Source organism: Amphiura filiformis, chromosome 1, assembly GCF_039555335.1.
Source record: "Amphiura filiformis chromosome 1, Afil_fr2py, whole genome shotgun sequence".
Taxonomy (NCBI): domain Eukaryota; kingdom Metazoa; phylum Echinodermata; class Ophiuroidea; order Amphilepidida; family Amphiuridae; genus Amphiura; species Amphiura filiformis.
Genome location: NC_092628.1, coordinates 14,073,410 through 14,089,226, shown reverse-complemented (window position 1 = coordinate 14,089,226; position 15,817 = coordinate 14,073,410). Strand labels below are relative to the sequence as shown.

The 15,817-nt window shown below is 34.8% G+C and overlaps 2 protein-coding genes across 3 annotated transcripts in view; one reads left to right on the top strand and one right to left on the bottom strand.

Annotated features, from left to right (window-relative positions):
* The window catches only part of LOC140157532 (glycoprotein hormone beta-5-like), an 86,854-nt gene that overhangs the window by 24,801 nt on the left and 46,236 nt on the right, over window positions 1-15,817 (bottom strand). The window lies entirely within an intron of this gene.
* The window catches only part of LOC140157386 (thyrostimulin alpha-2 subunit-like), a 167,385-nt gene that overhangs the window by 113,703 nt on the left and 37,865 nt on the right, over window positions 1-15,817 (top strand). Inside the window, exons 1-2 of one of the 2 annotated variants that reach the window (XM_072180677.1) lie at window positions 9,098-9,252; window positions 9,722-9,932. In XM_072180677.1, coding sequence (XP_072036778.1) covers window positions 9,821-9,932 — 112 coding nt within the window. In that variant the 5' untranslated portion in view covers window positions 9,098-9,252; window positions 9,722-9,820. Of the gene's footprint in view, window positions 1-9,097; window positions 9,253-9,721; window positions 9,933-15,817 lie in introns of those variants that run through there. The other variant, XM_072180602.1, reaches the window with a different exon arrangement.

The window sequence follows — 15,817 nt, the reverse complement described above, 5'->3', positions numbered from 1 at the left end:
TGCCATAAAATTTGTTTCATATCGCCAATTAAAAAAATCAAAATTACTTGATATCAGAAGGACATTCCTCGTATTTAGAATGCAATTCGATATGTCTGATGTGCTCTCGTGTCCCACAAAAATACGGTGCAAACGTTGCTATCCGATCACCTAATGCTATTTCCATCTAATTAACTCACTTATTTCCATGATGCTGAACAAAATGACCATAAATTAATTATAATCCTAACTGTTTTTTATTACTAGTTTTTGTGTTTGTGGTGTGGGTGGAGTGTGGGGGTGCGTGTGCCATATTATTGTTTAATGTCACGGGTTGTTCTTTGCGTGTCCTTTCAAGCAAATGGTATTTATGTTAACACACATTACAATAAAATATAGTCACATTTTACGAAAGGCTTTGTAAGACATGCACCGTGTGTATCACTAATTAGTGTTAATCTTTCTTAGATTATTTTAATTTATCTTATCAATGCCGTTAGATTACATCGATAATGCACTTTGCCTGTAAAGCCAGCATAAGATATACGGCACATCAATATACCAATTTTTATAAATATTTAATAGCTATTATTTAGCCCTTTCAACAATATATATTAATTTTAGCTTTCTGAACATTCTGTCACTCTATGCGCGCATTCAAAATTTTAAATGACGTTTTCAAAATCTTTTTAGCTGGAAGGGATACCCTTAAGTCTATAGGAGCTATGGGAAGCAGTTTGTTTTCTACTACTCGTATTCCCAAGTTAACAAGAGGGATGCATTATTTACTTTTCCGTTATCTATTATTTAACTGTTGTTTCCCTGAACATCAGTTATATGTCAATAAAATGAATAAATACATTTTTTTTTCGCTTTCTTGAAAACGATTATTGTTATTGACTCAATGGGCTTAGAAGTCTTCTGGGGTTGAGCAAGTTTCCCCTTTTTACACACGATTTTTACTTCACTATAGTCTGTCTCGTCTCAAATTGAGAGAAACGCCATGTTGGATTTTGCAGTGGGAGATTCGAATCACGCGCGCTAATCTAATCCCGCGGAGTGAATATACACGTGTATGTGGGTGATTTGTCCGTACCCTGGCGACGCAACCGCGTAAATACGCTGATTCAAATATGCCACTGCAAAATGTCAAATTTTGGGCTCCTCATGGGGAAACAAATTCAAATTGGTAAAAAAATATTCTATAATTGTTCATTTGGCAAAACTAAATCTAAATAAGAATAGTTAGCCATAACAACATCACAAAATATGTCAATATCAACATGGTCAACAGGATTCAATAGGCTTTGACATTTGTCCTGTTAATACCCAGGTAACAAAACACCTAACATACGACAAACTGTTCTTTGTTTAACGAAATATTTTTTTAGAAGGAAAAAAGCATTTTTTTTATACCTGTGGACCCCAAAATTTGACATTTTACCCTAAGTTGTTTATAACTCGGGAACTCATGTCTTGCTCCAAAGACAAAGACATTAGTCGCTGGGCCACGTTGGGTGGGGCTTTCAAATACCAATTCTTGGCTATAATATCGAACGTATTGAAATACTATACCAGCATAAAAACTTAATAGATGGGAATGGGTGTCAATTATTCCAAGGTCATTCAACCAAAGTGAAAATTTCCCGCAATGAAACTACATGCAGCTGTTAGCATTATGTTACAGACAATTAGGATTACAATATGAATGTTAAGTTGCAATAGATTAGGTTAATAATTATTGGGATCAATATTTTTCAGAAAAAAAAATATTCAGAAATATTAGCAGCTGCCCCTCAATTATTCAAAAAGTCCAGTTGTTATAATTATTGAAATCATAATTACTAAAAGCAATAAAATAATAAAATGTGCCAGATTTCTGATTTCAAGGATAAGTGGCTTTCGGCTGAACCACTCGCAGGCTGTGGTAATCTATGACAATGACAAAGGTACCAAAATCGTCCGGATAAGCAAATCACTGAATGGGCCTTTAAGTTATAACAACATCGACAACAACAACTTTTTAGTGCTTTCAGTGGCGTAACCAGAGGGTGGGTGCATGCGAGGGGCATGCGGCCCAAACATCATGACCCATGATATTACTTATCCCTTAAAGAATTTGTCTCTTCTCATCATCGTTTCAGCTCAAAAGACAGCAATTACCTTTACTTCTATTGTAATACATACTGTAGCTAAATATGCTTACAAGATAACACCTGTGACTATCAATAATTATTGTCTCAGGCGAAAGTAACTTTCAGGAAATATTGAGATACTGATGTAACTGATTCCCCATCTGCGTCATACACATCCCAAGACTGCTAAACTTGTGTCAAGAACAGATAACGAACCTATGGGTACTCAACCAGTCAAACCAAATTGCTTAGATTTTACAGGAAATATCGTATATGCGTTACCCCTGTTGCTCAGAGAGCCGACAGATGTCAATAGTTGAGGTCTGAATTTCGCCTCTTTATATTCTGCCCTTAGCCTCCCCCTTGTCACCCCGACTATGACATTCTGGTGCGTACTTTTAAATTGATAAAAAATTAATGGCATGACTTCGTAGAAACCAGAGGGTGACTCAGAGGCATGCGACACAAACATCATGACCCATAATATTACTAATCCCTTAAAGAATTTGTCTCTTCTCACCATCGTTTCAGGTGAAAAGACAGCAATTACTTTTACGCATTGTAATTACTTTTACCATGTTTACGTATTGTAATTACGTATTGTAATACGTACTGTAGCTAAATATGCTTATAAGATAACACCTGTGACTATCAATAATTATTGTCTCGGGCGAAAGTAACTTTCAGGAAATATTAAGCCAACGATGTAACTGATTCCCCATCTGCGTCATACACATCCCCAGACTCCTAAACTTGTCGTGTCAAGAACAGATAACGAACCTATGGGTACTCAACCAGTCAAACCAAATTGCTTAGATTTTTCAGGAGATATCGTATATGTGTTACCCCTGTTGCTCAGAGATCTGACGGGTGTCAATAATTGAGGTCTGAATTTCGCCTCTTTATATTTTGCCCTTAGCCTCCCCCTTGTCACACCGACTATGACATTCTGGTGCGTACTTTTAAATTGATTAAAAAATTAATGGCATGACTTCATAGAAATAAAATGGTGTGAACTGCGCGACAAGGAAACGTTTTGTGACACGTATCATTGATCCCTTGTTTATGTCTTGAATAATACATCCTTAACGTGAAATTCCAAGACACAGATATTACAATGCCTCCTTTGATATCAAATTATGATTAAATTATATATAATATCGTGATTTTATTCCACTTATGCACCATATTTCAACAATTTAGCTAATTTAGCTTCAAAATGGCAAAATATTTCTCGCGCTTCGCGCGCATTTGTTCCATAAACTTATTCTGGAGCCAAAAGGCATGAAAGGGGCTGGATTCAGTATACTTCGAGAAATGTTTTCAAACTTCATCCCCCCAATGTCAAAAAGAAAACTACGCCACTGATAACAACATCGACAACAACAACTTTTTAGTACTTTCAGTGGCGTAACCAGAGGGTGGGTGCATGCGAGGGGCATGCGGCCCAAACATCATGACCCATGATATTACTTATCCCTTAAAGAATTTGTCTCTTCTCACCATCGTTTCAGCTCAAAAGACGGCAATTACCTTTACTTCTATTGTAATACATACTGTCGCTAAATATTCTTACAAGATAACACCTGTGACTATCAATAATTATTGTCTCAGGCGAAAGTAACTTTCAGGAAATATTGAGATACTGCTGTAACTGATTCCCCATCTGCGTCATACAAATCCCAAGACTGCTAAACTTGTGTCAAGAACAGATAACGAACCTATGGGTACTCAACCAGTCAAACCAAATTGCTTAGATTTTACAGGCGATATCGTATATGGGTTACCCCTGTTGCACAGAGATCTGACAGGTGTCAATACTTGAGGTCTGAATTTCGCCTCTTTATATTCTGCCCTTAGCCTCCCCCTTGTCACCCCGACTATGACATTCTGGTGCGTACTTTTAAATTGATTAAAAAATTAATGGCATGACTTCAAAGAAATAAAATGGTGTGAACTGCGCGACAAGAAAATGTTTTATGACACGTTCCATTGATCCCTTGTTTATGTCTTGAATAATACATCCTTAACGGGGAATTCAGGAAGATATTAAAATGCCTCCTTTGATACCAAATTTTGATTAAATTATATACAATATCGTAAGAGGTCTTTTTTGCTTGCTGATTTTAAGCTTAACAAGTTTCGCATCTTTTAAATGTATTCAGAAAAATGTATTGATGAGTGAAACATTTAACCAATAAACTTTTTTATCCAAAAGAAGTAAATTTCATCTTTCAAATATAAAATGATGTATAATTTGACAATCTTTATTAAAAGGTGGGTGTTCAGATATCCATTATTATATTGAGGCCTGCCATTAAAAGAACCTGTTTCCAAATTTATATCTGGATTAATTCAGTGGTTTTGATATGAGAATCAAAAACGTGTATACAATGTACATGTGGATACCACTTTTTATCACGGTTTTGTTCACATCGTCTCGGGTGTTAAATTTTCTTGAATACCCGCTTAAATAGTGAGACAAATATGGGTTTTCTGATATCAAAATCTCAAAAAATGGGGCACACACCTTAACGTGTTCTGCCTCATATCTCCAGTCAATTAAGTATTCTACCTCGTAGCTTTAGTATCATTCCATCCTCCGGGAATTAAAAGTTCCTTCAGTTGACAAGCAAGTACGTTTTCAGACAAATATTATATATGTTAAAGCTACTTGAGGCTGCCTCAACTTTAAAATTGAGACACTTCCCTTGATACTTGTTAAATATCTCACTTCAATATAATGGTATTCAATGGAGATGTATCAATTATCAATGAGATCGTGATTGTGTACAAGTATGTTGTTATGAATATGAATGGTTCAATTATCTATGGATGAAATTTTGCTTCTATTTTGTTCCAAACGTTGTTTTTCTAAAATATTCGCTGATAGTTTGCTAATTTGCTACTGATATAGTTTATTGTTATCAATTTCTGCAACGTATTCTTTTAGCTATATTAGTCACCAAGTAGATATTTAATGTTATAGCTCAAACAACTTGAAATAGAGGTATGATGTATACTAACTAAACTGTAAAATCTTATATTTAAATGATGATAAACAAGAGACAACCATATCTGTAAAATTTAATTCAGAATGACTGATTAAACAATCATTATACAAAGTTGATTAATTGAAAATGCATTTAATATTAAAATCAAAATATTGTATACAATCTATAGTCATAATTGATTGTATCAAGAGGAATATAGAACGATATAATAAAAGTTGACTGATTATATTAATCAAAAATATGTTGAAAAATTAGCAACGGAAAAGGATTAGGCCACATAATTGCTTTTTAATCTCGTTCATTCAGTACGTATTAATAATATAAAGTTAACATTGAAAATTGCGTTTTCCACTACTAGGTTGGACGGGTACACGTACTTATGTAGGGTTCACTGAACATTTCAAAGTTAAAATGTTATCCTTATCCTATACAAGATCAACCAGTAGCATTTTAAAGATTTTAACATAATGACCTCTAATAACCCCTAAACGACCTTTCACCCCTAAATGTTGACAACTTAGAAGGAGCTTGGAGTCAGTGCTTGTTGTGGCCAAGTTTAGTGAACATCGGCGCAAGTGTCTGGCACTAGTAGCATTTTAAAATAAATAAATAAATAAATAAATTTCGTTGTTTTATATAGCGCCTTTTCCGGATCTTAGAGGGATCAAAGCGCTGTAATTTCGCTGCCATGGTGGGTCATCACAATCAGATCGCATCAACACTAAAAGTGGAATTGACGAAATAAATGGAAGAAGCAGAAGCAGAAGCAGAAGCAGAAGCAGAAGCAGAAGCAGAAGAATCATATTCGCCTGCTCAACAATATATATTTCATACCACCTGATATAATTTACACCTAGCTAACAGCATTGTATTTATATAAATAGAATGGTGGTAGATGCATACGTAGTGGCGTTAATCTGTAGACTCATGTATCCTTGTATTAAAATCAGTACAAATGCTCCCAGTTTCTGTTCAGTGTTTCTGAACATACCTTCTTCATTTTTGAAAAAAAAAATCAAGAGTTATAATTGATTGTGTCTAGAGGAATAAAGAACGATGTATAAAAGTTGACTGATCATCTATCGTATACTAGCTTATATTAATCAATCAAAAATATGTTAAAGAATTAAAAACAGGAAATAACATTACGCCAGCATCTCCAGCCGGATGTAAGTGGCTCTGAAAGGTGATGCTTTCTTGACATGGCCTTTATTTTTTTCTTTAAATCGGTCAATATCAGACATAAGTGGTATAATCAAGCAGAATCAGACTGAAGTCGGACGTATTCAATTTTCAGTTTCTTATAGGATAGTAAAAAGCATTACAAAGCTTCATTTTGCAGAAAACCCCATTGAAATTGAACAACTATTTCCAAAGATATGAACAATTAAAGACTTTCCAAAACAAAAGGAAATATTTCCTTTGTTTGGCTATATCTCAAAATCATTATTTCCGAGTTCCGACTGATTTTGCTTGATCGTATCATATATTTAGAGTCTTTATGTCCACCTTATAAAAGAGAATAAAGAATAGCATACGGCATATGATGCCCTATACAAATGGAACTGTCCATACAGGAAATTAAAAGGCTAAGGCCAAGAATTAAGCTAAGGTATATCTATTGTTATAGGTGAAAACAACAGATAAATAAACCTTGTGAACACCTGCTCAGAATAAAATTAATGATTTATATTCCTGACTTGCCCAAAAAAACTGGAAATATTACATCGTTACTCTCTATGCTGCAGATATACCTGCTCACTCATCAGGGCACAGTTCTTTAACCCCAGTACATTTGTACATTCATTGAATGACTTTTGGAAATTTGGGGACAAAAACACATACTCTGTAACTTGAGGTTAAATTTTGCACTATGTTTGTTTAATTGAGGTTATTGAACTATGCCATTGGGATGAGGCCATTGTCGCCCATAGTGTTAGTATCCATGTATTACAATAGGTACATTTTTGTTCAGTTTTTTTTTTTTTAATAATCTCTTCATTTTTGAATAAATTAAAGGCTATAATTGATTGTGTGCAGAGGAATAATATAGCGATCTATTAAGTTTGACTGATCATCTATCGTACCGGCTATAACTTATATTAATCAATCAAACGTATATTAAAGAATTAACAACGGAAAAAAACATTACGCCATATAATTGCTTATTAATCTCGTCCAATCAGTATGTATGATTAACATGATTAATAGGGTGAAATTGAAACGGAGAGATAATTACGAACATATAATGTCAGTTTAAGTTCATGGATTATGATTAAATACCAACGAATATCGTAAAAAAAGTATTTTGCAAATGATCCTTTTAATTTTAGATAAATTTGAAAATAATTTGTCTGGCAACACAAATGTTTATTTTCCAATTCCTCAGCATTATCATCACAGTAATCATCACCGTCATCATCCATTTTATGACTCTTAACCTGTAATCTGATGATCGGCAAGCTTAAGTGCCAAGAAATCTGATTCTATTTTTAAAGTTATACATGGAGATCCATCACTGCGAACCACACTTTACTAACACTAGTGTTTTGCGCGCTTATCATAACTAATGTAGTTACGAAAGACAAATATCAAATGTTGTTTAAAACAATAATTTCTCCTTTAATTTTCTTTCATTTTAAAGCTTGTGAATATTTTCGTATAATTGCTAGTCTTGCGTTCGAGTGAAAAATCGAGTGAAAAATTCACGTTTTCAAGAAAGTGCTACCTTGTTTTAACAATAAGCCTTCATACTACCATGGCTACTCGCTCTTGTAATTGCTTGCATACTTAACCCCGTTGGTACTACCAACAAACTTTTCAGCCTCTAAAAACTATTTTGATTGGTTACCACGCGGCCCAAATCATATATTTAGCCAATCAGAGATGTGGTTAGAATGGTCAGTACACCTGAAGATCTAATAGCTCTACTTCAATTGGTTACTCAGATGAAAACCAGTAATGTCAAAAAAAATAAACAGAAACAATGCGCTAATTCACTGTATTTGAAACTACAATATCAAGTTTATGTATAGTTTACTTTGAAAAATGTATATAGAGGTTATCCACTTTACTCATGCGTGACTTCTAACAAAAGGCGCTGATTCCCGTAGTATTCCTCATTCAAACCAATTCAATGCACGACCTCGGAGTTACCTGCATGACTTTGGCGGGCTATTTTGAAGCAGTCATGGTTGCACATGCAGATACTTCTTTTAAAATCCTAAACAAGGTATAGCAGTCGCTGATAGGATATGCAACTTATAGAACACGGATAACCTCTATTGTGTAAAGAGAACCGAATCTAATTTTTGAAATTTTCATACCAATTTTGTACCAAGGAAAATCAAATAGGGATATGTTCTAGTTATACTACCAAGTATTGCTTATGGAGGACACATTATGCATTATGCAGTTATGAGAAACAACAAATAGGTATCCTATTGGGCATAATGGATCTACAATTACGCGTACTTCTGTGTGAGTGTGCTCTTTTGTAGCGATTATATTGATTTTTTGTTTTGAATTCATCATGCTTATAGATATTGTGAGGTGAAAAATAGAATCGTTATGTAAAATGTGGAAATTTATGACAGCCCAGCTACCAGCAATTTCCGCATTTTTACGGAAATATTTCTAACAGTGTACCTATACGTATCAATTACATTTTCTAAGTGAGCTCAATAAATCAATAATACCCCGATTAGTTCCAGGTTCAATGAGCAAAGAGTTCCGGTATAAGCATTGACCAACCCTTCACGCCCCTCATTTCCACGTTTATTCTCTAAAGATGTAATTCTAGGAAACTTATAAACAATTAAGCACGTACATTTTCACCACCTACGTTTTTCGTGTACTTCCCTATTATAAGACATTTTAAAAGTACCTCCAAAATACGCACTTGTTTCCACGCCTACGACTACGTGATTACGTGAACGCCAGTGTATACAAAATTCAAACATTTTCAAACTGTCGTGTTGACCAAATGACGTACATTTAAATATCCCTACATCGATGACTAGTAACACAGGAATGACAATAGCCAATCTTATCAATTTCACTGCACACAAATACATTATTTTTATCAAATTCTCGACGTTGGATTTTTATCTTTTGCATGAAAGGTAAGTGGATATTAACATTAGAAGATATGGTAGCAGGAAACAGTGTACTTTCCCGCCAAAATATATTCGATGGACGCAGTAATGAAGATTATGATCGTTTTACATGGACAATAATATAAAATCATAATTCGTAGCATTATTATTTTATTTCGCGCGACAACTAACCTGGATACTATTAAGCAGACGACTTTAAGCGCGAATTAAAGTGATGGCGTGGCAGCGGTTTGGGTCATTATTTTCTGCTCGTCGAATACATTATTAAAAGCAGCAGCTATCATTACTAAGTTTCATCACACGCTAATCTACTCCCGCCAAAAATGGTATAGTTTGCGTAAAAGTAATACCACGAAAATAAGCCATAGGATGTAAGAGACTGGCGCCAAGTTTGGAATGATTCGACAGTAACTTTCATAATTCCTATCAAAAACTCACGTCATTTTTGCTTGTTATTTTAAATATTTGTCATCAGGTGAGACGTTGCTGACTTCGTAAATAAGCAGACGGGCAATACGGCGTGAGCGGTTGGCTGGCTATAAAGCCCATTTTACCCGCCGGGATCGAGAAGGTGATGATGCGATCAGAAGTCTTGAATGCGTTAATAGCTAGTTTACTTCTCTTTGGTAGCCTACTTGGGAGTACTGCACAACACGCCTGGGAAAGACCCGGTTGTCATCTCGTGGGTAAGTCATTGTTATGTTTATTTAAACTTAACTTGGCAGTTTGTAAAGCAACATACTATAGTATTATTTATATAGCATTTCGTACACTCATGCTTTGAAACATGAATATCGCGAGGTTAGAACCGGAACTTGGATGAATTACCTAATCTGTTTGGTTTAATATTTTCCACTCAATGTACATAGTATCCGAGGTATTAAAAAAATATCCATTTGCCCATCATTACTCAAATGAAAGCGTCATTGTGGGATTTTGACTTTTCTTGAAGTGGGCAAGTACACAAATAATGCTTCTTTCTAACATCTAATCCCCTACTATACCCTGGCGAACTTACGTAGTAAATCGGATTAACTACCATAGCAATAGGTGAAAACAATTTTGAACTTATCACCTGTGTATGTCGGCAATCATAGATTGAATATAATACCGGTCTTTTCAAAGATACTAATCTTGCGGGTGTGAGTGATCAGCATGACATGGTTCAATGCAGAGGTACCGCGTGAACGTACCAGTGCAGCGAGATATATTCAAACAATGTGTTCACCTATTGCTATGGTAGTTAATCCGATTATTACATAACTTCGCCAACTTATTGCTTTTCTGACGGTCTCTATTGTCCGATGTACTTGCTGGGCTATTATTCTGTGACCGGTTGAAAAAAAAGAAATAAAAAATAGCTGAACGTAATCTGTAGCTTAAATCATTATATTTGCTTTCCCCTGAGAGTTCTCCGTCCTTTGGAGTACTCGTTTAGCTTTTACATTTGTATGTAATTCAGGTTCGATTAAAACTAATGCCCAGATCTGCCCGACGCTGATTGAGTATTCATAATGTAACCACAGACATGGTGGTGTTGGATGAAAATGAACCAAAGTATTATTCCATTAAATAACAGCGCTATGATTTTGAATATATGCTATATTAGATTGATTTACGTTCCAAGTTAAGTTGTGTATGATTGGCCATGAAAACCATAATAATTTGTTGACGCATCGGCATGATAAATTTATGAATTTGTGAATGTTGCTTGGTTAAAAGTTCATCAATGTTATGGTCTACAAGTGAAGTTATAATACGAATACGTACTATATATAGATTTTTCTCAATAGTCGTGATAGTGCAATAACCTCGATTTATTTCAAATGATATAGAAACAGGACTCTGTAATATTGCTCCATTTGGGATGAGAGGGAGAAATCAATATTAATCATGATAATTTCGTCCTCTATTTCGGGCAATAGACCCGGTCTAATGCCCTCTAACCTTTTCTCAAAATTCTGCCATAAATTGAAATCGATTTATATAGTCGAGTGTTAACCATTTACAGAATTTGGGCCTCGCGTGACCTTATGTTTTTTGTTGTCTGACGAATGCAAATAGCGTTGTAAAACAAAATGATGGAATTATTTTTAATTATTTGTATTGTTTGATATAAAAAAAAAAGGGATGAATGGTAATAGAGCTCTTGTTACAGGTGCATTATGAGAGCATTTACTTGTTTTGGTGATGTTAAACCTTTCAGTGCTTTTCCATCGTGTAAACTATAAAGTATTTATCACCTTTTGCTGAAGATATAATTTGAATGGTCAATAGAATTGCCCAAGTCACAAGTTAATTATGAAGAAATAATCCTAGACTAAGGGAACAAATATAAAAGCAGATAAAAGCGAAGCATGTAATTAACGACATCAATCAAATGTACCTTTTATGTCATCAAATATTCGTTATATGTTTACCTTGTACCTTGTTTACCATTGCCATCTACTATTGCCAGGGTCATGCAGAGATCAGGTTCAATACGAGTGATTGAATCCCCGCTTTCATTTCAACAACATTGGAGGGGATTATCTCCTAGGAGGTGTGCATTATTTTGTGTTTACTTAGCACTTGACTCTTACAGTCATCATTTCAAAAGACGATTTCTTGTGTTCACTGTTGGACCCATGGATGCTTCTCAATTCACCGTAAAAGTAATAATGTAAAAGGATTAACTGCGTTGAAACTCTGTATTAAAACATAGATGTCAAAGAACAGGGATAAAGACCTGGGTCGTAATTTTATAGAGTATTCATGTCATGCTGATCAGAAAAGACCGGCTTGTATTCAATCTAAATTTATGATGTGCTTGTAGTGCAGGGCGATATATTCAATAATTGTTTTAACCTATTGCTTTGGTAGTTAATCCTGTTTCGTCATCACTTCTACCTCAAATACCCGATGATGCTTATCAGACAGACACCAGTAATTCAACTTAGATATTTTTCATATGATTAAATTAACTAAGTGCTGTCACTTCTGAATGTTCTTTGTTCATTCCATATATAATTAGACAGCTTTAAATTACATGGCTTGACGATATTCATTCCCCATCTTTTTTCACAAAAATAGAAATCGTAGTTATTTGCAATTTTATGTTGTGCCTCGTTCACTTCTTTCTTCACAAAACTAATTAAAGAAGACATTTCGTTGAAACGTAATAAACTTCAGATTAAGGAAATTTAAAGTTAGCAAAATCCAATTAGCATTGATATTGTTGGATATCTTGTACTTAACGAGTAGATGTTTGCAAAAGTTGTTTGTGATTTTTCCAGAATCTCTTTAAAGAAAGTGCTTGCATGCAGATTTTTTAAGTACGGTATTAAAGTTCAAACTTCCATTAGAGGCGCTATCCAGACAAAAGAGGTATCAAAATTTGCAGAATTAACCTGGATTTTGTTTTTTGCAATTTCAGTTTTTAAATTTGATTCATAAATTTTGAGTAACTACGCGGGTAATTACTTTTTGGTAGGCGTTTATTACTCTTAGTAATGCAGGGATCAAATTGAGATTCTATTCAAGTGATTGAATCTAATATATCTTAAGTACAAGTGGCTCTTAATTATATATTCCAAATCTCAGTCAATTACCACTCTTTAATCTCAAGAAGGTGTGCATTATTTGTGTTTACTTAGCACTTGACTATTGCTGTCATCATCTCAAAAGACGATTTCTAGTGTTCACTGGTGGACTCGTGGATGCTTCTCAATTCACCGTAGGAGTAATGAAGTGACAGGATTAACTACGTTAAAAATCTGCATTGAAGCATAGAAGAACAGGGATAAAGACCTGGATCGTAATTCTATAGCATATTCATATGATGTTGATCACTAGCACCTGTAACATTAGTATCTTTGAAAACAGCGGTATTGTATTCAATCTATGATTGCAGTCATACACAGGTGAAGAGTGCAACCTGCTTGTAGTGCAGGGCGACATTACACCACATTTCGCCATACTGCATTTTAGAAACGCTTGCTGTTAGAATGAGAAAAATTTTAATTGTAATTATTGCACAGGTCACGGCGGCCAATATGACCTTTCTGAAAAAAGCCGAGTGGCAGGTTTTTCAAATAAATATTTTCTGTGTAAAAACTGTACCATCAGATAGGTAATGGAATACATGAATATTAACTGTACATCTATCACAACAATTTTTGATAACAACTTGCGTCACAATTGATCTAGTATAGAAGGTAGAGAATTTATTTCAATCTTATATACGCCATTTTTTTTTTTTTTTTTTTTTGAAAATTAATTCTGTAAAAACTGTATTTTTTTATGTAATTTTCACATTAGACCCGACAAAAGATTACCGTTTTGTTGTTATGATAATCTAATCTTTTGATTTCGTAAATAAAATTAGGGGTCTAATGTGGATTTAGGATGCAAACTGGAACAATCCAATGCCTTGTCAAAAGCATTTGCTTCAAAATGGAGTTCGGATGCACTTCGTAATACAACTTCCGCCACTACGGGAAACCACATGCACAGCAGAGCACGTGGCCGATATCAAAATCGATTTTATGTATTGTGTATGTAGGCCTATTCATAGGACCCTCGTATTAATTGTCTCTATGCGCTTGAGAATTCAACAATATAAATAATTGTAGCTTTATTATAATACACAGTAATGTTTTAAGCAGATAAAATTCCAAAATATGATGTAGTAATGAAGTTGCGATTTATTAATATTATATCTTTAAATTTTCACGATGACACTATCAAGTTCCTCGTGGTCGAGCGGTCTAAGGCGCTGGACATATGGTATGTACGTGATAGCCAAAGCGTTGCGCCGTGAGTTCGAACCCCGCCTCTGCCAAACTTTAAAAGAAGTATAATTAAAATTTTACTTTTTAAAAATTTCATATTGGGGAAATGTGACTGGGAGAATTTATGTATGGCGTGGAGTGGTGTGGGGCGACATATTCAAAGATTGTATTAACCTATTGTTATGGTAGTTAATCCTGTTATATCATCACTACTAAGGCGAATACCTGATGATGCTTATCAGACGCCAGTGATTCAACTCAGATATTTTTCATATGATTAAATTGCAAATGCCGTAGTAAATTAGTCATATAATATATCAACTAAGTTTTGTCACTTCGTATTTCTTTGTTCATTATAATTAGACAGCTTTAAATTACATGGCTTTGCGATAATCTTTTCTCATCTTTTTTCACAAAAATAGAAATCGTAGTTTTTTGCTATTTTAAGTTGTGCCTTATTCACTTCTTTCCTCACAAAACTAATCAAAGAAGAAATTTCGTTAAAATGTAATAAACTTCAGATTAAGAAAATTGAAAGTTAGAAAAAAATCCAATTAGCAATATTGTTGAAATATCTTGTAGTTAACGAGTAGATTTGTTTGCCAAAGTTGTTTATAATTTTTAAGAAAGTTTTAGTTCATGAATCTTGCATGCAGATTTTTAAGTACGGTTCAACTTTGTATTAAAGGGACTCATAATATCGAACTCCAAGCGTTTTATCACTATTCAGTGGGAGTGTGCTAGTTCGTAGACACATAATTTGATTGGACCATCGTAGACGACCCTACGTCATCATGAGTATCACTAGAGAGATTGCGATTTTCCAAACGTAGACGTAGGACGTACGTTTTACGTACGTTAACACGTACGTTTTACGTAGCTATGTATTGCAGTGAGGCCACATACTTTACCAACGCTCGTGTTGTGGCGCTATGTCCTATTGTCAGTCATCTGGTGATTTGTTTTGCATGAAATCAGCCCGGGGTAGTCGGTGGGGGGCAGGGATAAATAAAGGGATCTTAATCCTCTCTACGTCATACATAAATTCGCCCAGTCTCATTTCCCTAATATTAAATTTAAAAAAAAAAGGAATTTCAGTTCGGCACAGGTGGGCCTCGAACCCACGCCGCTGCTACATACAGAATACAGAAGTCCAGCTCACTAATCCACTGGACCACATGACAGTTCGGTAGCCATATTGAATTTTAAACATATAGGCTATAGGCAACTCCAACATTGATCGGGTATAGACCACTTGAAATGTGACGTCATTGCCCGGCAGTATGCGCGCGAATTATGACAATTTCCATTGTTCTTTGCCCTGCAGTGTGCGTACGCATCGTAGTTTGGTCAGGGCACGTGCATTTCAAATCGCCCACCATATTTCATATAGTACAAGAATGCCATTGAACAGTGTAGCGGTTTGTTTGAGCATATCGACAGACGAGTCCTCGCCTTTGTTGATAAACAATGATTTCATATTAGCATAATGACAGTGCTCATCAGTTAATAGCCACTTGGTGAATAGATGGGCATTATCAGCTATCAAAGAGATGTCTTATGCAGCTGCCAATCACGATAGAGGCTTGAAAACATTTTGTTATAAACCCAAAAGTGATATAAGGACAAAACTGTGCATGTTGGTACTTGATTGTTTGGATTCTTATATGTTGAAAATCCCTTGTAGTAGTATTTTTTAAGTGTAGTGTATATTGTTTATAAATTATACAGCTTTTCAATTTTGGGCATTAATGCTCTGTTGCACTGTTTTCATCAACCTATTTTATCGTAGTGCATTT